At 33.7% G+C, this 14,975-nt stretch overlaps 2 protein-coding genes across 2 annotated transcripts; one reads left to right on the plus strand and one right to left on the minus strand.

Moving 5' to 3' along the window:
- Nucleotides 1-5,587: 5,587 nt before the first annotated feature.
- LOC7474444 (uncharacterized) lies at nt 5,588-10,160 on the plus strand. Its single transcript, XM_002315126.4, has 5 exons — nt 5,588-6,312; nt 6,445-6,556; nt 7,608-7,722; nt 8,322-9,347; nt 9,678-10,160. Exons 1-5 carry the CDS (start codon nt 6,114-6,116, stop codon nt 9,927-9,929), a joined length of 1,704 nt encoding a protein of 567 aa, XP_002315162.1. The 5' UTR covers nt 5,588-6,113; the 3' UTR covers nt 9,930-10,160.
- Nucleotides 10,161-11,786: 1,626 nt separating this feature from the next.
- On the minus strand, nt 11,787-14,728 carry LOC7490332 (clathrin light chain 2). The gene is made up of 3 exons (XM_002316186.4): nt 14,320-14,728; nt 13,833-13,986; nt 11,787-12,322 (listed from the first exon to the last, which is right to left on the minus strand). The coding sequence occupies exons 1-3, from the start codon at nt 14,577-14,579 to the stop codon at nt 11,978-11,980; spliced, it is 759 nt and encodes a 252-aa protein (XP_002316222.1). The 5' UTR covers nt 14,580-14,728; the 3' UTR covers nt 11,787-11,977.
- Between the last annotated feature and the right edge of the window lie 247 nt (nt 14,729-14,975).

Genomic DNA, 14,975 nt, shown 5'->3' on the forward strand with positions numbered 1-14,975 from the left:
TGCCAAACATAGCCTTTATGGTTATGCAGCAACGACAGTCACAGGAGTAGATTTAATTTGCCATAAATGACAGGCCCGTCAAATTTTAGGAGTTCATTTATATAACAAAACTTGACAATCGCAACTCTCCGAATGTTTAGCAGCCTAACGACCCGTGATTATATAACGACAGCGTTAATCAGGGACAGCAAGGTGAGTATAAAAAAGTGCTTTGATTGACAAGACAATCAATAGACTTTAAAAACACAACGGCGTCTGGTACCTGAACACTTGCTGTATTGTAAAAAATATATATCTACATTGAAAATTTATTTCTTTTTATATTTTAAAAGTATTTTTGAAAATTTAAATTTTTTTTAAAAAATAATTTATTTTATATTTTTATATTATTTTAATATATTAATATCAAAAATAATTTTTAAAAAATTAAAAAAAATATTTTAGTATATTTTTAAATAAAATAATTTTAAAAAATAATCATTATTACAATTATAAACCCTCAAGATAAAGCATCTATCAAACCACCCATCATTAACACGCTGCGTGTGATAGCTAGTATCTGCTACGATGAAATTTGCTTTTAAAATCTCATTTGAACATAAAATATACATTTGAATTGAGGAATTTATAAGATATTAAAAATTAGAACTTAAAAATTGTCCTCGTACTATATTGATTTGGTTTGGGCTATTCCCATGTTCTTCAATTATATTTTGCTGGCTCAATATGTCATTCGGTTAAACAAATAAGAAACCATGGTTATTTAGAACAAATTTAGCAGCATATTTTTTTTTTCAAAACTGTTGATTTACTTGAAAAAATATTTTTACTCGTGGATTGTTTTTTTTTTATTGAGAAGGTTTTTTTGCCTCCAAGTTGAATTTTAAATGCGTGTCACCTTACAGGCATGTCATGTGTCCAAACCATGTCTTGTTACTTGCTTGCCCAGTAAATATAATAAAATATAATTAATGAATATAATAAACTAGTATAGGGAAATTAAACCAAATTAATTAATGTTATTGAGAAAAAAGTTAAACTAAAAAAAGTGTTACATCAACTCACAAAACACTTTCATTAAAAAAAATTTTATGTGATTTTATTATTTTCAAGTTTTATTTATTAAATATTGAGCTTTATAATTTATTGTGATTAGTTTTCTTTATAGTTATCCCAGTTTCATGACCTATATAGTGAGTTTGATGGGTTAGCCGGGTTGACTATAGTTTTTTTTTTAATTGGTATTTTTTTCAGTTTAACCTTTAAATATTAGGTTGATTATGAATTAAACTTCATAATCTGTTTCAATTTGTTTTTCATGAGATTGTTATGATCTCGTGACTCAGGTCACATGTTTTGCAGGTTAACCTAATAGACTCGTTTCATTTTACTATGTATTTTTTTCTCAATTTTATCCATCAACATTTGATTGATTGATAATTAAGTTTCACAGTGCGTTTCGACTTGCTTTTCACGGGGTTATCTCAGTCTGATCATTTGGGTAATAGGTTTGGATTAATGAACCGAGTTAACTCGAGTCATTTTTTATTTTTTTTAATTGATTTTTTTAAAATTTCACTAGTCAATATTGGGTTGATTGAAAATTAGACTTTATGATTTATTTTGATTTACTATCTATAAGGTTATTTTGCTTTCATGAAATGGGTATTGGGTTTGGCAGGCTGACTCAAGTCTTATCTATTTATTTATTTGATTTTATAACTCAATAATGTTGGTTTGAGAATTGAATTTCATAATTTTTTCAAATTAATTTATGTGGAGTTATCATAATTTCATTACCCGTGTCATGAATTTGGTACGTCAACCTGAGTTAATCCAATATGTTATTGTTTTGATAATTTTTTAAAATATATCATCTTATTTTTTTTTTTGTAAAATTACATTTTTAATAGTCTCCAAGGGTTGCATTTAAAATCACTAAGTCGACATGTAATATTAGTTCAACCTCTCTAAGATTTGATTTCTCTATACTAGAAAAAATGCCAACAAAACTTGAATATTTTGTTTATATTAAAAAAAAAATATTTAAATTGCAGCTTAGCTCAATTAACTATTTAAATGCCACTTTAAAGCGCGGCCGGATCACACTCTTTCAAAAAATTTATTTTTTAATTTTAAATTAATATTTTTTGAGTTTTTTATTTTAATATATTGAAATAAAAAATAAAATAAATAATATTACTTTAATATATCTTCATCGCTTTACTATTTAAATGGTGCCCAGTACGTGGCATTTAAACCTCAATAAAGCGTAGCCTGATAAGCAAGGTGGTTCTCAACAGTTTATCTTGCTCGCCACTCCATTGCTAGCCACGGGTCCTGTACCAGCTTGCACTTTTTCTGATTGATTGAAAGTTCAAGTGTCAGTAAACAAGGCCTAAGTTGAAGTAGCCCACTCCCTCACATGGCATAGCTCTAATTTTTTTTACTGTAGTGCTGCTCAAGGGGTCGATGGAAGTGGGCCAACTTTAATATATCTTCATCCGCTATTTTTTAAGTTGCTGCGATCCAGTGCCTCGAAGGAAAAGGATTGAAGAGTAAAGTACTCCTTACCTGGACATGTGACATCACTCCACGCCGGATATTTTACTTAGAATCAGTTTTCTTAAATCACTGTTTTTTTCCTTCGATTTTTTTTTTGTGTTTTTTATTTAATATTTAAAATAATTTTTTTAAATAAAAAATATTATTTTAATATATTTTTTAGATAAAAAATATTTAAAAAAACAATATCTATAATAATCTCAAACACTACCTTAATATCCACAATTAATCGATTTTGTTAGAGTTTGTTTATTAATATAATACGATGTATTTTTAAAAGTTTTTTTTAATTAAAAATATATTAAATTTTTTTATATATTCTCAACGTTAACATATTAAAATTATTAAAATGTATATAAAAAAATATCAATTTAATATTATTTAAACAAAAAGCAATTTAAAATACAAAAGCTACCATGGTACCAGATCAGCACTTAAGAGGTTTGATATTGTGGCACATAATATTTTTCAAAATATTTTTTTACTTGAACACTGCTGTTCAACAATTTTTTTTAGTTTTTTATTTTTAATATTAACATGTCAAAACAATAAAATAAACATTAATTTAACATATTTTCAAGCCAGTAGTATTTTTTTAAAAATTATCTAAAAAAATAAGTAAAAGTTGTGCCAAACACCCTGTAACTCACAAAACAACAACTCTAGTAACTCATACAGATTCCTTTTAAGTAAGAAGTTTAATTTCGTAGCTTGGCCCGTGTTTTTTAGCAATTAGAATCGATTTTTTTTTGTAACTTGAAAAAACAATGTTCAAGCACTGACAGCGTGTTTAAAAGCAAAAACAAAATCCCCGCAACTCGAGCTTTAGATCATACCAAACCCAACAAGATCATTTAATTTAATTATATGAAATCAAAAGCAACAACAATAAATATTTAATCTAGAGAAAAAAAGTGAATAACAGGTAAAAAAACATACACCAAGAGAAAAAAAAACTATAAAGTTGAATTTCAATATAACAAGTTAAATAATAAAATTAAAAAAAAAACTTATATTAATTTGAGGTAACATGACAAACTTATTATTCAGGTCGTGAAGTCGAGCCATCCTCGTAGAAGGGATAAAAAAATAAAGAAGCTTAATCTTAATATTTAACAAACTTAATGTTGAACGATGAGATTGAAAAAAAATATTGGTGTAATAAAATAAAATAAAAAAAATCGATGTCAATCCAGGTTAACATTTCATACCCATAAACCGAGTTATGAAACCGAGATCACCCCATCGGAAAAAAATTACAAAGTTCAAATTCAAACCAATTCAACATTAAAGGATATAATCAAAAACATAAAACCAATGTCATAAAAGGAAACGAAGAAAAAAAATAATTAAAAAAATAAAAATTAAATTTGATATAAAAATAAAATAAAATTACGATGAATGAAATTAAAAAACAAATTTAATTAAGAAAATGATATAGAAAAATAACAATAAAAAAACTATAGATAAAAATAAAATAGGATCACATGCTGAGGCATAGAATTAAAAAATAAAATAATAAAAAAGGATTCAAATCATGTAAAGAGTAATAAAAAAAATAAAGAACGAAATTAAAATAAAAACAAAATATAAGAATAACTTTTAATTTTAGCCAGGCTACCACAATCCTCAATAGGAGGGCAGAGAACAGGGGGGAATTCAACCGCCGCCGAACAACTGTATACATACCGCCCCATAAATGCATGGCCTCTTGATGCTTCGAATGACATAACAATTAGCTTTTTTGATTGTTAAGAGGCGCCACATAAACTATCCAAAGAACATGGGTCTCCCACACATGTTAATAATATTTTATATATTAATTTTATATTCATTAAAATATCTAATTACCCACGAATCTACTTAATAATTACAAAAAAAAACATGATGAAATGGAAAAATAGCCCCTGAACACAAGCTTATGAAAACTTGATTTTAACACGCCCTTTCCGTGCAGTCACTGGTACTTAACACGTCTAACTTTTCTTTTTACATCTCACGCCCGCTGGAAATTCAAATCTGGCCAGTGCAACTAATTGCAAAAATTTCGTTTCATTTTCTTGTTATACTTTTCAAGGTAATGTTCGTTATTGAATTAGTGATTATTTTTAAAGTATTTTTTATTTAAATATATATATATAAATTTATTTTTAATATCAGTATATCAACACATTAAAAAAAATTTTTAAAAAAATTCAAAGATATTTTTTAGCAGTAAAAATAAACACACTGTGAGCCTCACGGGATATGTAAGAAAAGTTCACTTCTATAATCATTTATAGGTACTTAGCTTGTTATGATGTAAATAGTCGTCTCATGTTTTCTAACACGATATTGTATTAAAGCAAGGGAAGGTTATGTATTATTTATGATTTTTGTTTTCAATTTTTTTATAAAAAACAAAAAAAAATATTTTGATTTTTTTGGTTGATAAAAAAGCAAAACCATCCACAACTGATATAATTTTTGAAACCCATCATTTGTTGAATTTTTATATTTTAAAAAGCAAAAAAAGAAAAAGAAAAAAAAAAGGTTTTCTCGTTTCAAATTTAGTTTTTAAAAGTAACAACAAAAAAACATAAAATGGAAATGATAATAATGAATGAACACTGCAAGTAAATACATTCAGTAATTCTTATAAAAAGAAAATACAGCTAGCAATAACTAATTTTTTTTATTAATACGGGTATTCGAGTTAGCTTGCGTGCAGTTCGATTAATCTCACGAACTTTAAAATTAACAACCATGTAAATATCCCGTAATTATAATATTAAATCTAATAATAACTACTTTATATTGCGTGTCCAGGTAGGAGCAAAAGGAAAAAGTTCCCAAACAAAGGAGAAGAACAAGAACAATAAAAGAAGTGAAGGGCACAACTGCAAAACAACCTCACAAATCCGAAAATCCAAAAGCAACAACATTAAAGGAATAACAAAAAAGGGTAATATCGTGATAATTCATCCACCTAAAAAAGGATTTCAAAAGAAGAAGAAAATCTAAAAACGTAGGCTTTAAGTGAGAGAAAAGAAAACAACCACCAGCAAGACTCTCTCTCTTGAATTGTCTCTATTATAGTTACAGTTGTCCTCTCCTACAAGAAATCCCACCACACTACACCACTCCCCATTATCACTCAAAAACCGCTTCCTTTTCTCTTCCATTTCCCTGACAATTTTACCCTCCACTCTTCCTCATAATCACACTTTAAACCTGCCACTCACCTCGTCCTCTCTACATTGAACATTCTCTTCCAAATGTCATTCTAGAATTTGTGTTTCTCCCCTCTGCTTTTGTGGCCACCAACGGAACTTGCTTTGGCTTTCTCTCTTAGTGCTTTGACTTAGCAATGGAGCTCTCTTGAAGCCGTGCTCTGACTCTGTAGCTCTCAGCTTTGTAAAGCGAAGCAGCCACGGAATGCTGCGTTTTGAGTGCATTTTTAGATCTAAGAGGCGTGAGTGAGAAGCGAAGCTTGGTTTCAGCTTTCGATCTGTGAAATTTTGAGTGTATTTTGGTTGGGGATTTTTTTTCCCTTCAGATTTGAAAAAATGAATCGTAGTTTTAGGGCACAGGACTCGCAAATGCAAATGCAAGCAGCAGTGGTGAAGCAAAGGCAGCAATTAAGAGCTACAATGATGAAAGAAAAAGAAGAAGAGCTTGCTTTATTTTTAGAAATGAAGAAGCGTGAGAAGGAGCAGAATAATTTGCTTTTAATTAATAACACTGAAGAATTTGATGCACCATTAGGTAACAATGTTTTTTTTTTTAAAAAAAAAGTTATTGTAGATTACTTGTTACTAATCTTTTAGGTTTATGGTCCGGCGAAGATGATTATTTGGTTTAAATTCTTAAGTAATTTTGTTTTTCCAAAAATTGCAGGGTCAAAGCATGGAACTTTGCCTATATTTAATATTTCTTCTTCTACGCCTGTGAGGAAAACAGGAGCTGATGATTTTCTCAACTCCGAGAATGATAAAAACGACTATGACTGGTAACTAGAAGCTTATTCTTTTCCCCTCTTCTTGGTTTGATGTTTTTTAATAAAGTTTTTGATTAGCTCGATGTTTGGTTCGTCAAGGTTCAAGAGTCATTATCAGTTTATTAAGTAAATCGAATTGAATAAACCCGTTGGAGACTGAAATTTAAGAAAATTGTTCTTTTTAATCATGCTTAAGAACAATGACCTCCCTTTTTTTTTTTTGGTTGCTTTATCTTGGCTTTTCGAACTTGCTTTTCTTTCTGTAGATTTACTTGGTCTTTGTTTAGCTTGGATCTATCTTAAAGAAAAGACTTGAACGAAAGGGACCACCTGTTGAGAAAAAAGAGATGGAGAAGTGGCTTATAGTCATCAATTATTTGTGCTTTTGCTCGAAGTGGATGCACTTTGTAGATGTGACTGATGATAACATTGCAATACCTTGTATTGTTCGACAAATTTCTGTCATCCTCAAGCAGTTTGTACAATGCATGCTCTCCCTTTTATTCCTGTTTCTTGATTGGAAAAAGAGAAATCTATAGATTTTGTTGGAAGTAACGTGACAATTCGATTTCTATTATAGAATCTGTAGTTTCCATAAACAATGCAAAAGTTCTGCTGCTGGAGTCATGGCAATCCAAGCCACTGTCTTTCATATGAATAAACTGGATGGACATCAAAATGTGATTCCTAGAGAAGGTTAGGCCTGGACTGTTTTCTTGTTCGGAGGCTAGGCTTCTGTAAGGTGGAAAGAGCTGACAGTTTCTCCTCATATATAGAAAGTAAAACTCGAGATCTCGAGTTGTATTGTCATGTTTTGATCATATTTCTATGGAATAGGCAAACTATCAATCTTCTCCAGTGTCATTTTCTGAGTTTGATCATATTTCCACAGCTTGTGGATATTGTATAATCAGTAGATAGACATGACCTGTTGCCTAAGAACACAAAATAAATTCCATAGATGGAGCTTGCATGTGTATATTGTTTCACATGGATGTAATGAGCTGAGAGCAGTGCCACTAAACTGATGTTGTTAATGATGAGAGTTACCATCTGTTTTCAGGCTCCTAACGCCTCCCGGTACCCCTCTTTTTCCTTCTTTGGAGATGGAATCACAAAAGACCATTATGAGTCAGATCGGTACTCCAAAGGCCCGCCCAACTGCTCTGAAATCTAGAGTAAGAGCGCTATTTTACAATTTTAAGCCCTCTTTCTTCAGTGCTTTCTTGTTCATATTGTTGCATTTTACTAAAGTTGATTTATGCAATCCATTTTGTTTAAAGTGCAAACAGACACAGTGCATTGTGGTCCTGGTTTTAGTTAAAAGAAAAGATTGTGTTTGGAAGCATCTCAATTGCATATGATTTATTGCCCCATATCTGTTTTTATTATCAATAAATCAAACTATGTGAGTTTGTTATGGAACACTTGAAGCTTCTGATAGTCATTTATTGATCTGGTTCCCTGATGAGCACCAAACTTGAATTGAATTCTTGGATCCTCAATTTCACAAGATTGTATTGCCTTAAACATTCAATTTTGAAACAAAACAAAGAGTTTAAAACATTTGATACCATTTCTCAAATTTCTCCTCAAGCATCTATGGTAATTGTTAAAGAGTTCTGAAGCCTATGCTTGCCGCTTCTTCTCATGTAGTAAAAGTTCCTCAAATATCATGAAGGTGGTCTTCATTTTTATCTTCTTTTCAGAATTTTCTAGGTCTTTTGATGAGTTCACAACTAATGTGTCAAGCGAATTCTGTTCATTGTGATCATAGCTAGCTAACTCTCAGCAAGAGCCTGTTGCAAGGGGCAACTTGGTATCTAAACAATCAGCTTCTTCTCCTGGGTTGAACTCTTCAGGTGCAGCAATGCGCAGGCCTTCATCATCAGGTGGTCCAGGATCTAGGCCTTCAACACCAACCGGACGCCCCACAGTGACTACAGGTCCTAAGCCTTCAAGATCATCAACACCAACCTCTAGGGCCACCCTGTCCTCATCTAAGCCCACAATTTCTGCAGCTAAGCTGACTGTCTCTGCAGCTAAATCAACTACTTCTACAATGAAGTCCACAGTTCCTGCAAGATCCTCAACGCCATCAAGGTCTACAGCACGATCTTCAACCCCTACTGCAAGGCCCTCTATACCTCCATCCAAGTCTACATCAAGGGCAGCAACCCCCACTCGACGACCATCCACTCCAACAAGGTCACCTAGCTTGTCTGCTGCTCCTGTTAAGTCATCATCTTCAGTTACCAGGTCAGCTCCTACTGTTACCAAGTCAGCTCCCACAGCTGCTAGGAATCCCGTGATGGCACGTGGCTCTTCTCCAACAGTGAAATCTAGGCCATGGAAGCCATCAGAGATGCCTGGTTTTTCACTTGATGCTCCACCAAATTTAAGAACTTCAGCACCTGAACGGCCACTTTCAGCTACTAGGGGTAGGCCTGGAGCACCCAGTGCCCGATCTTCCTCTGTTGAGCCTACTCCTAATGGACGACCAAGACGTCAATCTTGCTCCCCATCAAGAGGACGAGCTCCCAATGGCATTATGCACCCCAGTGGGAGCTCTGTTCCTGCATTTAGTCGTGGGCATTCAAAAATTAATGACAATGTTAGCCCTGTCATTATTGGAACCAAAATGGTCGAGAGAGTGATAAATATGCGAAAACTGGCACCTCCCAAGCAAGATGGCAAACACTCTCCTAGTGGTAATCTGACTGGGAAGTCATCATCTCCAGACAGCTCTGGCTTTGGAAGAACACTCTCAAAGAAATCTTTGGATATGGCCATAAGGCACATGGTATGTATATTCCAATTAGTTAGTTTTTTTTTTTTTTTGAATTCAGGACAAGAACCCTTGGTAATTGAACGCGACACACCAGATAGTGTTTCAAGCTGATAATTTCAGATCCTTTTATTCCATCAATTCACAAGTACTATCTTCCACTTCTATATGTTGATTTGCGCCTGAGTTTTCTCGAAGTCAAACAAAATATGACTCGTTTTCTTATTTTATTACTCTCTTTCAGTTCCTTGGCAAGGATACTCATCTAAAGTGATGGAGAAGTTGAGTCAAGCAATCCAGTGCTTTATTCTGTTATTTATTCTGATTTTGTTTTGTATCGAGCAGGACATAAGGCGCACCATTCCTGGTAATTTACGGCCTTTGATGACTAATATCCCAGCATCTTCGATGTACAGTGTGAGATCAGGGCCTGCAAGAAGCAGGACAGTTAGTGTTTCAGACTCCCCTCTTGCAACGAGCAGTAATGCTAGTTCAGAAGTGAGTATCAACAACAATGGTCTTTGTTTGGATGGGATTGAACTAGAAGATGATATTGGCAGTGAGAGAGGTGGCCGGTCACCTCTACGAGGCAGATGATGCTCAGAATCAAACATTCCAGTTATGAACTCCATTTCTAAATCTAATCTGTGTGTCTTCTTGTGGGTCCTCATCCAGCCTGACAATTGAAAGAGGAAACAATTTCCAGGAAAAAGAAACTGACCAAAATCTTCCCTCCATGTTTGATGTAAAGCTTGATAGATTGATTGGCGATTAAGTTTTATGTAATTCACGGTTCTATGATTAGGAAAATCAGTTATTAGCAGAACAGTCTTTATGGCCCATTTCTACAGGTGGGGTGTTCTGTACTGGCATTAAGGAGTTGACACCCTCATTATCGAAAACCATGGACCACTCCCCCCATCCCACGGCCTTGCATAATCCCAATTTCTTTTCTGTCGCTCATCTGGCATCCCAATATGAAAAGAATCGGGTACATAAAAATTGCAGCGGCTTACTCCTTTTGGATTTCAGGCCCTGTCAAGGGAAGGAAACACAGAGAAGCAGATTTTCTGGGCTCACATTTATGTTTTACCTACCTAGTTTGTGACGAACACAAAGTGGGATATATTGCAGTATCATTATTGACGCTTGATGCCAGCGGTTAATGTATTGAGCTGTTCAGATGGTGAAATTCTCAAAGAACTAGTTGTCTCCCTGAGGCATTAGTTCCAATGCAAAACTGTTATAAAGGGAAGGTCAGGGGTCTGAAATTCATTACTCCTGGCGTCCTGGTACACTACTGAAAATGAAGAAAATGGAAAAGACTTCATACAACAATGGAAGCAGCGTCCATCAACGCAGCAGCTAGCTCAAGGATGAATTGAAGCCTAGCTTAACCAGTAATTTTTACAAGCTAGAGTCTGATTGTCTTTGCGAGAACACTAGAAGTTTTTTTTAATTTTTTTTAAAAAATAAAAAATATATCATTTTAATATATTTCTAGACAGCTACCCAATGTAAAATATTATTTAATTTCTAAATGTTTTTTTTTTTTTTTTTGAGGGTAGGGATTCACCCTCTGTGTGTAATTACGTACAAATCCATTCCTCCAATTAAAACCCCAAAAGGCGCACGCAAGGGCATGTTAATTTTGAAGGAGGGGAAAAAACCCACAGTGTGGAGTAGGGGATTAAACCCATGAAAGTGTGAGAGATCGGACCAACATAAAATTCCTAATCTTAGATCTAGGGTATGCAAAGCAGGCAAATAAAACTCTTTTGAGCTGCACAAAAAAGAGACTACGACAGGAGGATAAAGGGATCAAGCTTTGCAAGCAGCATCATTTCCAACACCAGCTATTTGAAGCTGGGCCACCATGCGAGTACCCATTTGCCATGAGATATTAGTTAAGATCCATTCCCAAAGAAACATGTCTTTTGAAGATACTCTCTTATTTTTCCAGATAAAGTCATTCACTAACAGGACCACATACCTCAACTGAAAATTTAAATAATTGAATCAACACATTAAATTCTGTTAGTTTAAATGTTGATTTTTTTAAAAAAATCTATATTTTTAATATTTTTAGACCGTTTTGAGGTATTATATTAAAAATAAATTTTTAAAAAATAAAAAATATTATAATAATATATTTTAAAATTTAAAAAATAACGAAACAGAAAAACCTATTCTCATGAATCGTCAGCTGCTTTAAAAGATTCTTGAGCTTGCCTACATCCATCCATTCGGTAAAAACAAGATAGCACTGCCCCCAAGCAGCTTTCCAAGCTCAAACACACATCCACGGACCACCATGAATGACAACACGACGAGCTGGATTGTTGGAAGCATGAAATCACGGAACTTCGTGCTCCTGGGGCACCAAGCTTTACGGGTGGCAGCCTCAGAATAACAGCATATTTATTGCGGGTTCAAAAAAAAGCAGCAGTGAAATTTGACAAGCAATTTATCTAGTTATAAACCTGCTTGAATGGCCTAGTTTTGTACACATTGAAGACAAAAAAACAGCAGTGTAATAAGCCTGTGAACCATATTTAAAACGGTTATAGTTAAACCAACCAAATTCTAATGAGCTCTTCAACTTCTTTCAATACATGTGGACAAAGAATGCAAAAACAAAATTATCAAGCAACAGCTACAGTCTCAGGAGCCGTCACCACAGTATTAGCCTTGAGGGATGTGGTTGCCACTGTAGCATCAATAGAAGTGGCTGCTTCTGCTGGGGAATACTTCAGGTGAGGAGGTGCACTGTGCTTCAATTTCAAGAGTATTTGCCGCATCCTTGAGAGTTCAGTTGGTTTCCCAGACTTGGGGCCTTGAATCACAACAATAGCAGGCTTCTTCTCCAGATCTTTCTTCCCTGTCCTCTTCTCTATAGCTGCAACTTCATTAGGAATGAGCTCTGCAATTGACTTCCAGTAATTCTTATCAACTTCAGCATGGAATTTTTCTCGGTTGACCAGAAATAACTGACAAAGAAGAAGATGCAAGCCAAAAAAAAAAGACTCATCATTCCATTACTATTTAGATGTCAGAAACCAAACTTGCTATTTAAATACTAACTTCACGGGCAGTGCAGTGTTTCCTAACAATAGCAAATTTTACTGCTCGATTTTCATCCAAAGGAAATAATGATTAAGTTCATTAGCATGCCAAGAAGTACATAGCCAACTAGTCATGGAAATAACATCCAGTTAGCTAATTAGATTGTGCATGTAAAATTCCAAGTTCTACCATACTAATTTAAATCATTTTCCTTACCCAGTTTGCAGTCGATCAGCGCCCTTCTAAATTCATGGACATAAAATTTAAGCTATAAAATCAAAAACAGGTAACCAGCTATTCATGACAAGAAGTTTGTACAAATGCAACATACGCAGCTTTGGTAGTCAAGCTACAAAGGGATTTGTAGACTCAGAAAATGCCAAACACAATCTTCAAAAGTAAAAGCTGTACATAGACCACACATGGAAAAAAATTTAATGAGAAAAAAATCAAATTTGATCACTTCAAAGATCATATCATGTCCATGCTACGTGCATGTGCATAGTTTCTACATTGTGCTAGAAGCTTTCTGCTTACAAACACGACCTTTTTCCTTTCAAGTTTCAAATTGCCTGAAATGGTTGCACATGTAAAAATCACTTAACAATAATGAACTAACATATATTATTCTGAATTTGGAACCCAAGAGGAAAAATATACGTGATCAGATGGATCAAGTGCGAAAGAAAATATCAGCATCAAAACAAGTAACATCTACTTATGTGATGGTAACTTGGACTACTTCCGTGATGACTGAATGGAACTATATGCCCCCACTCCCTTCCTTCTTCTTCTTCTCCTTGTTTTTTTTTTTTTTTGAGAAATACCATACATGAATTAAATTAAAAACCATCCAGAATCAAATATCTAGTACTATTATTCTTGACCAGGAGATCCTAGTTTGCTTAGCCCTTCAAAATTCCAGTCGGGTTGCAACAAGAGAATCTTGGCTGAGAGTCTATTGATTTCTTATCCCATTCTAATTCACATTGTCAAAGTAGGAAGCAACTCTGTGATTATCCTCTACAAGGACATTATCGAAATAATTCAAAACCTGAATGCATCTAATGCAACAACTCCAGGCTTCTAACTCTTCCCATTGATCATATTAAAGTACTAGCCACATAGAAGTTACAGAAGCACTGAAAAAAACATACCCTATCACTCTTTTAGGCGTATATTCCTTACAAATAGCTTAACCAAGCCCTTTCTTGCACATGCTATACCAAAAAAGAATACCTATATGGTGGACTTAAAGAACATTTCAACATGCCTAGAAATATACAGCTTGCTCAAATGAAAACTTAAATAACAACAAAAATAACATTTGCTCTAATCTATAGCCCAAGTCAGTAGACTGAGATACCAATGTTATCAAACAAAGAACAAACAAAACGGCAACATCAGCTAAGAAAATACAAAATGCAATCTGACCTTCTCTTTTTCCCTGTTAGTGATTTTATTATTCTCGCAAGCGATCTCCCTCTTCTTGTAAGATTCAACTTTATAATCTTCAGCTTCCTTGATTATTTGGCTCAGTGCCTCCTTTTCCCTCTTCTCCTTATCCTCCAACAGTATGGCGTTTTGCCTTGGTATCAAAAACCGGCAAACATAATTAATCATGATCATTTTATGTAATAAAAACTAATACTTTCATCAAATTGAACCAATCAAGACCACAATCACATATATAAACATAAATTACAGATTGGTTCTTGATCCATGCAAATCAAATAAAATAAAGTTTCATTGATTCAAACAAGTCTTAAATTTGTTTCATTGATCAAAACTCCTAATTATATATTAACTCTCAAATTTCACTACTCACGAAGAGTTCAAACAGAAATACAGTTTTAATCAAATTATCTTTTAAGCACACAGAAAATATCAATCAAACGCCAATTTTTTTTATCAGATCTACCTTCTCCATTCTCTGAGAGCAAATCCCTGCTCAGCGTCCTTCTCCGACGGTGGAGGAAAAATAGGACCCTCCGGTCCACCAGACCCTCCGTTTTCAAGAGGAGAGAACTCGCCGTAGATCGGTAGCTGAGACTCGAAAACATCATTGCCGGCGGCGAATGAGTCATCGAATGGCTGCGAATCGTAGCCTACGTAGGAATCATCTTCATCAAACATGCGAGTGGACTCGTTTTGTTCGCCTGGGTTGGCAAATGTTGACATTGTTATTGCCTGTTATCTACGAACAAGGAAATGGTTTCACTCTCTTTGGATTTCGGGCAGTTAAAAGGAGAGCTTGGTTGGAGCGTGAGCGTTTCGGTTATGAGGAATTATTCGGAGAGTTTAGGCTTTGATGTGTCCATGGGCCGAATAGGATGCTTCTAATGGCGTCTTTTTTCTAGTCGTTATCTAATTTCTAGGGTTTTTAGTAATTTGATTACTGTGTTTTGTCGTGAGGTGTATATTTTTTTAAAAAAATCAAGTATATATTTTTATATATAAAAAAATTAAAATATAAATTGAAAAATACATACAAGTAATATAAAATAAGATATGTTTACTAAACTTTTTTATTTAAATAAATAAAAAATAAATTCACACCTTAAAAAACTTATGACT

Source organism: Populus trichocarpa, chromosome 10, assembly GCF_000002775.5.
Source record: "Populus trichocarpa isolate Nisqually-1 chromosome 10, P.trichocarpa_v4.1, whole genome shotgun sequence".
Lineage (NCBI taxonomy): Eukaryota > Viridiplantae > Streptophyta > Magnoliopsida > Malpighiales > Salicaceae > Populus > Populus trichocarpa.

Coding starts and splice junctions, on each gene's coding strand:
- LOC7490332 (XM_002316186.4), bottom strand. CDS start 14,579: ATGTCAACATTTGCCAACCCAGGCGAACAAAACGAGTCCACTCGCATG. Junction 13,987..14,319: donor GCTCTCAGAGAATGGAGAAG/GTAGATCTGATA, acceptor TTTGATACCAAG/GCAAAACGCCATACTGTTGG. Junction 12,323..13,832: donor CTAACAGGGAAAAAGAGAAG/GTCAGATTGCAT, acceptor CTTCTTTGTCAG/TTATTTCTGGTCAACCGAGA.
- LOC7474444 (XM_002315126.4), top strand. CDS start 6,114: ATGAATCGTAGTTTTAGGGCACAGGACTCGCAAATGCAAATGCAAGCA. Junction 6,313..6,444: donor AGAATTTGATGCACCATTAG/GTAACAATGTTT, acceptor CAAAAATTGCAG/GGTCAAAGCATGGAACTTTG. Junction 9,348..9,677: donor ATATGGCCATAAGGCACATG/GTATGTATATTC, acceptor TGTATCGAGCAG/GACATAAGGCGCACCATTCC.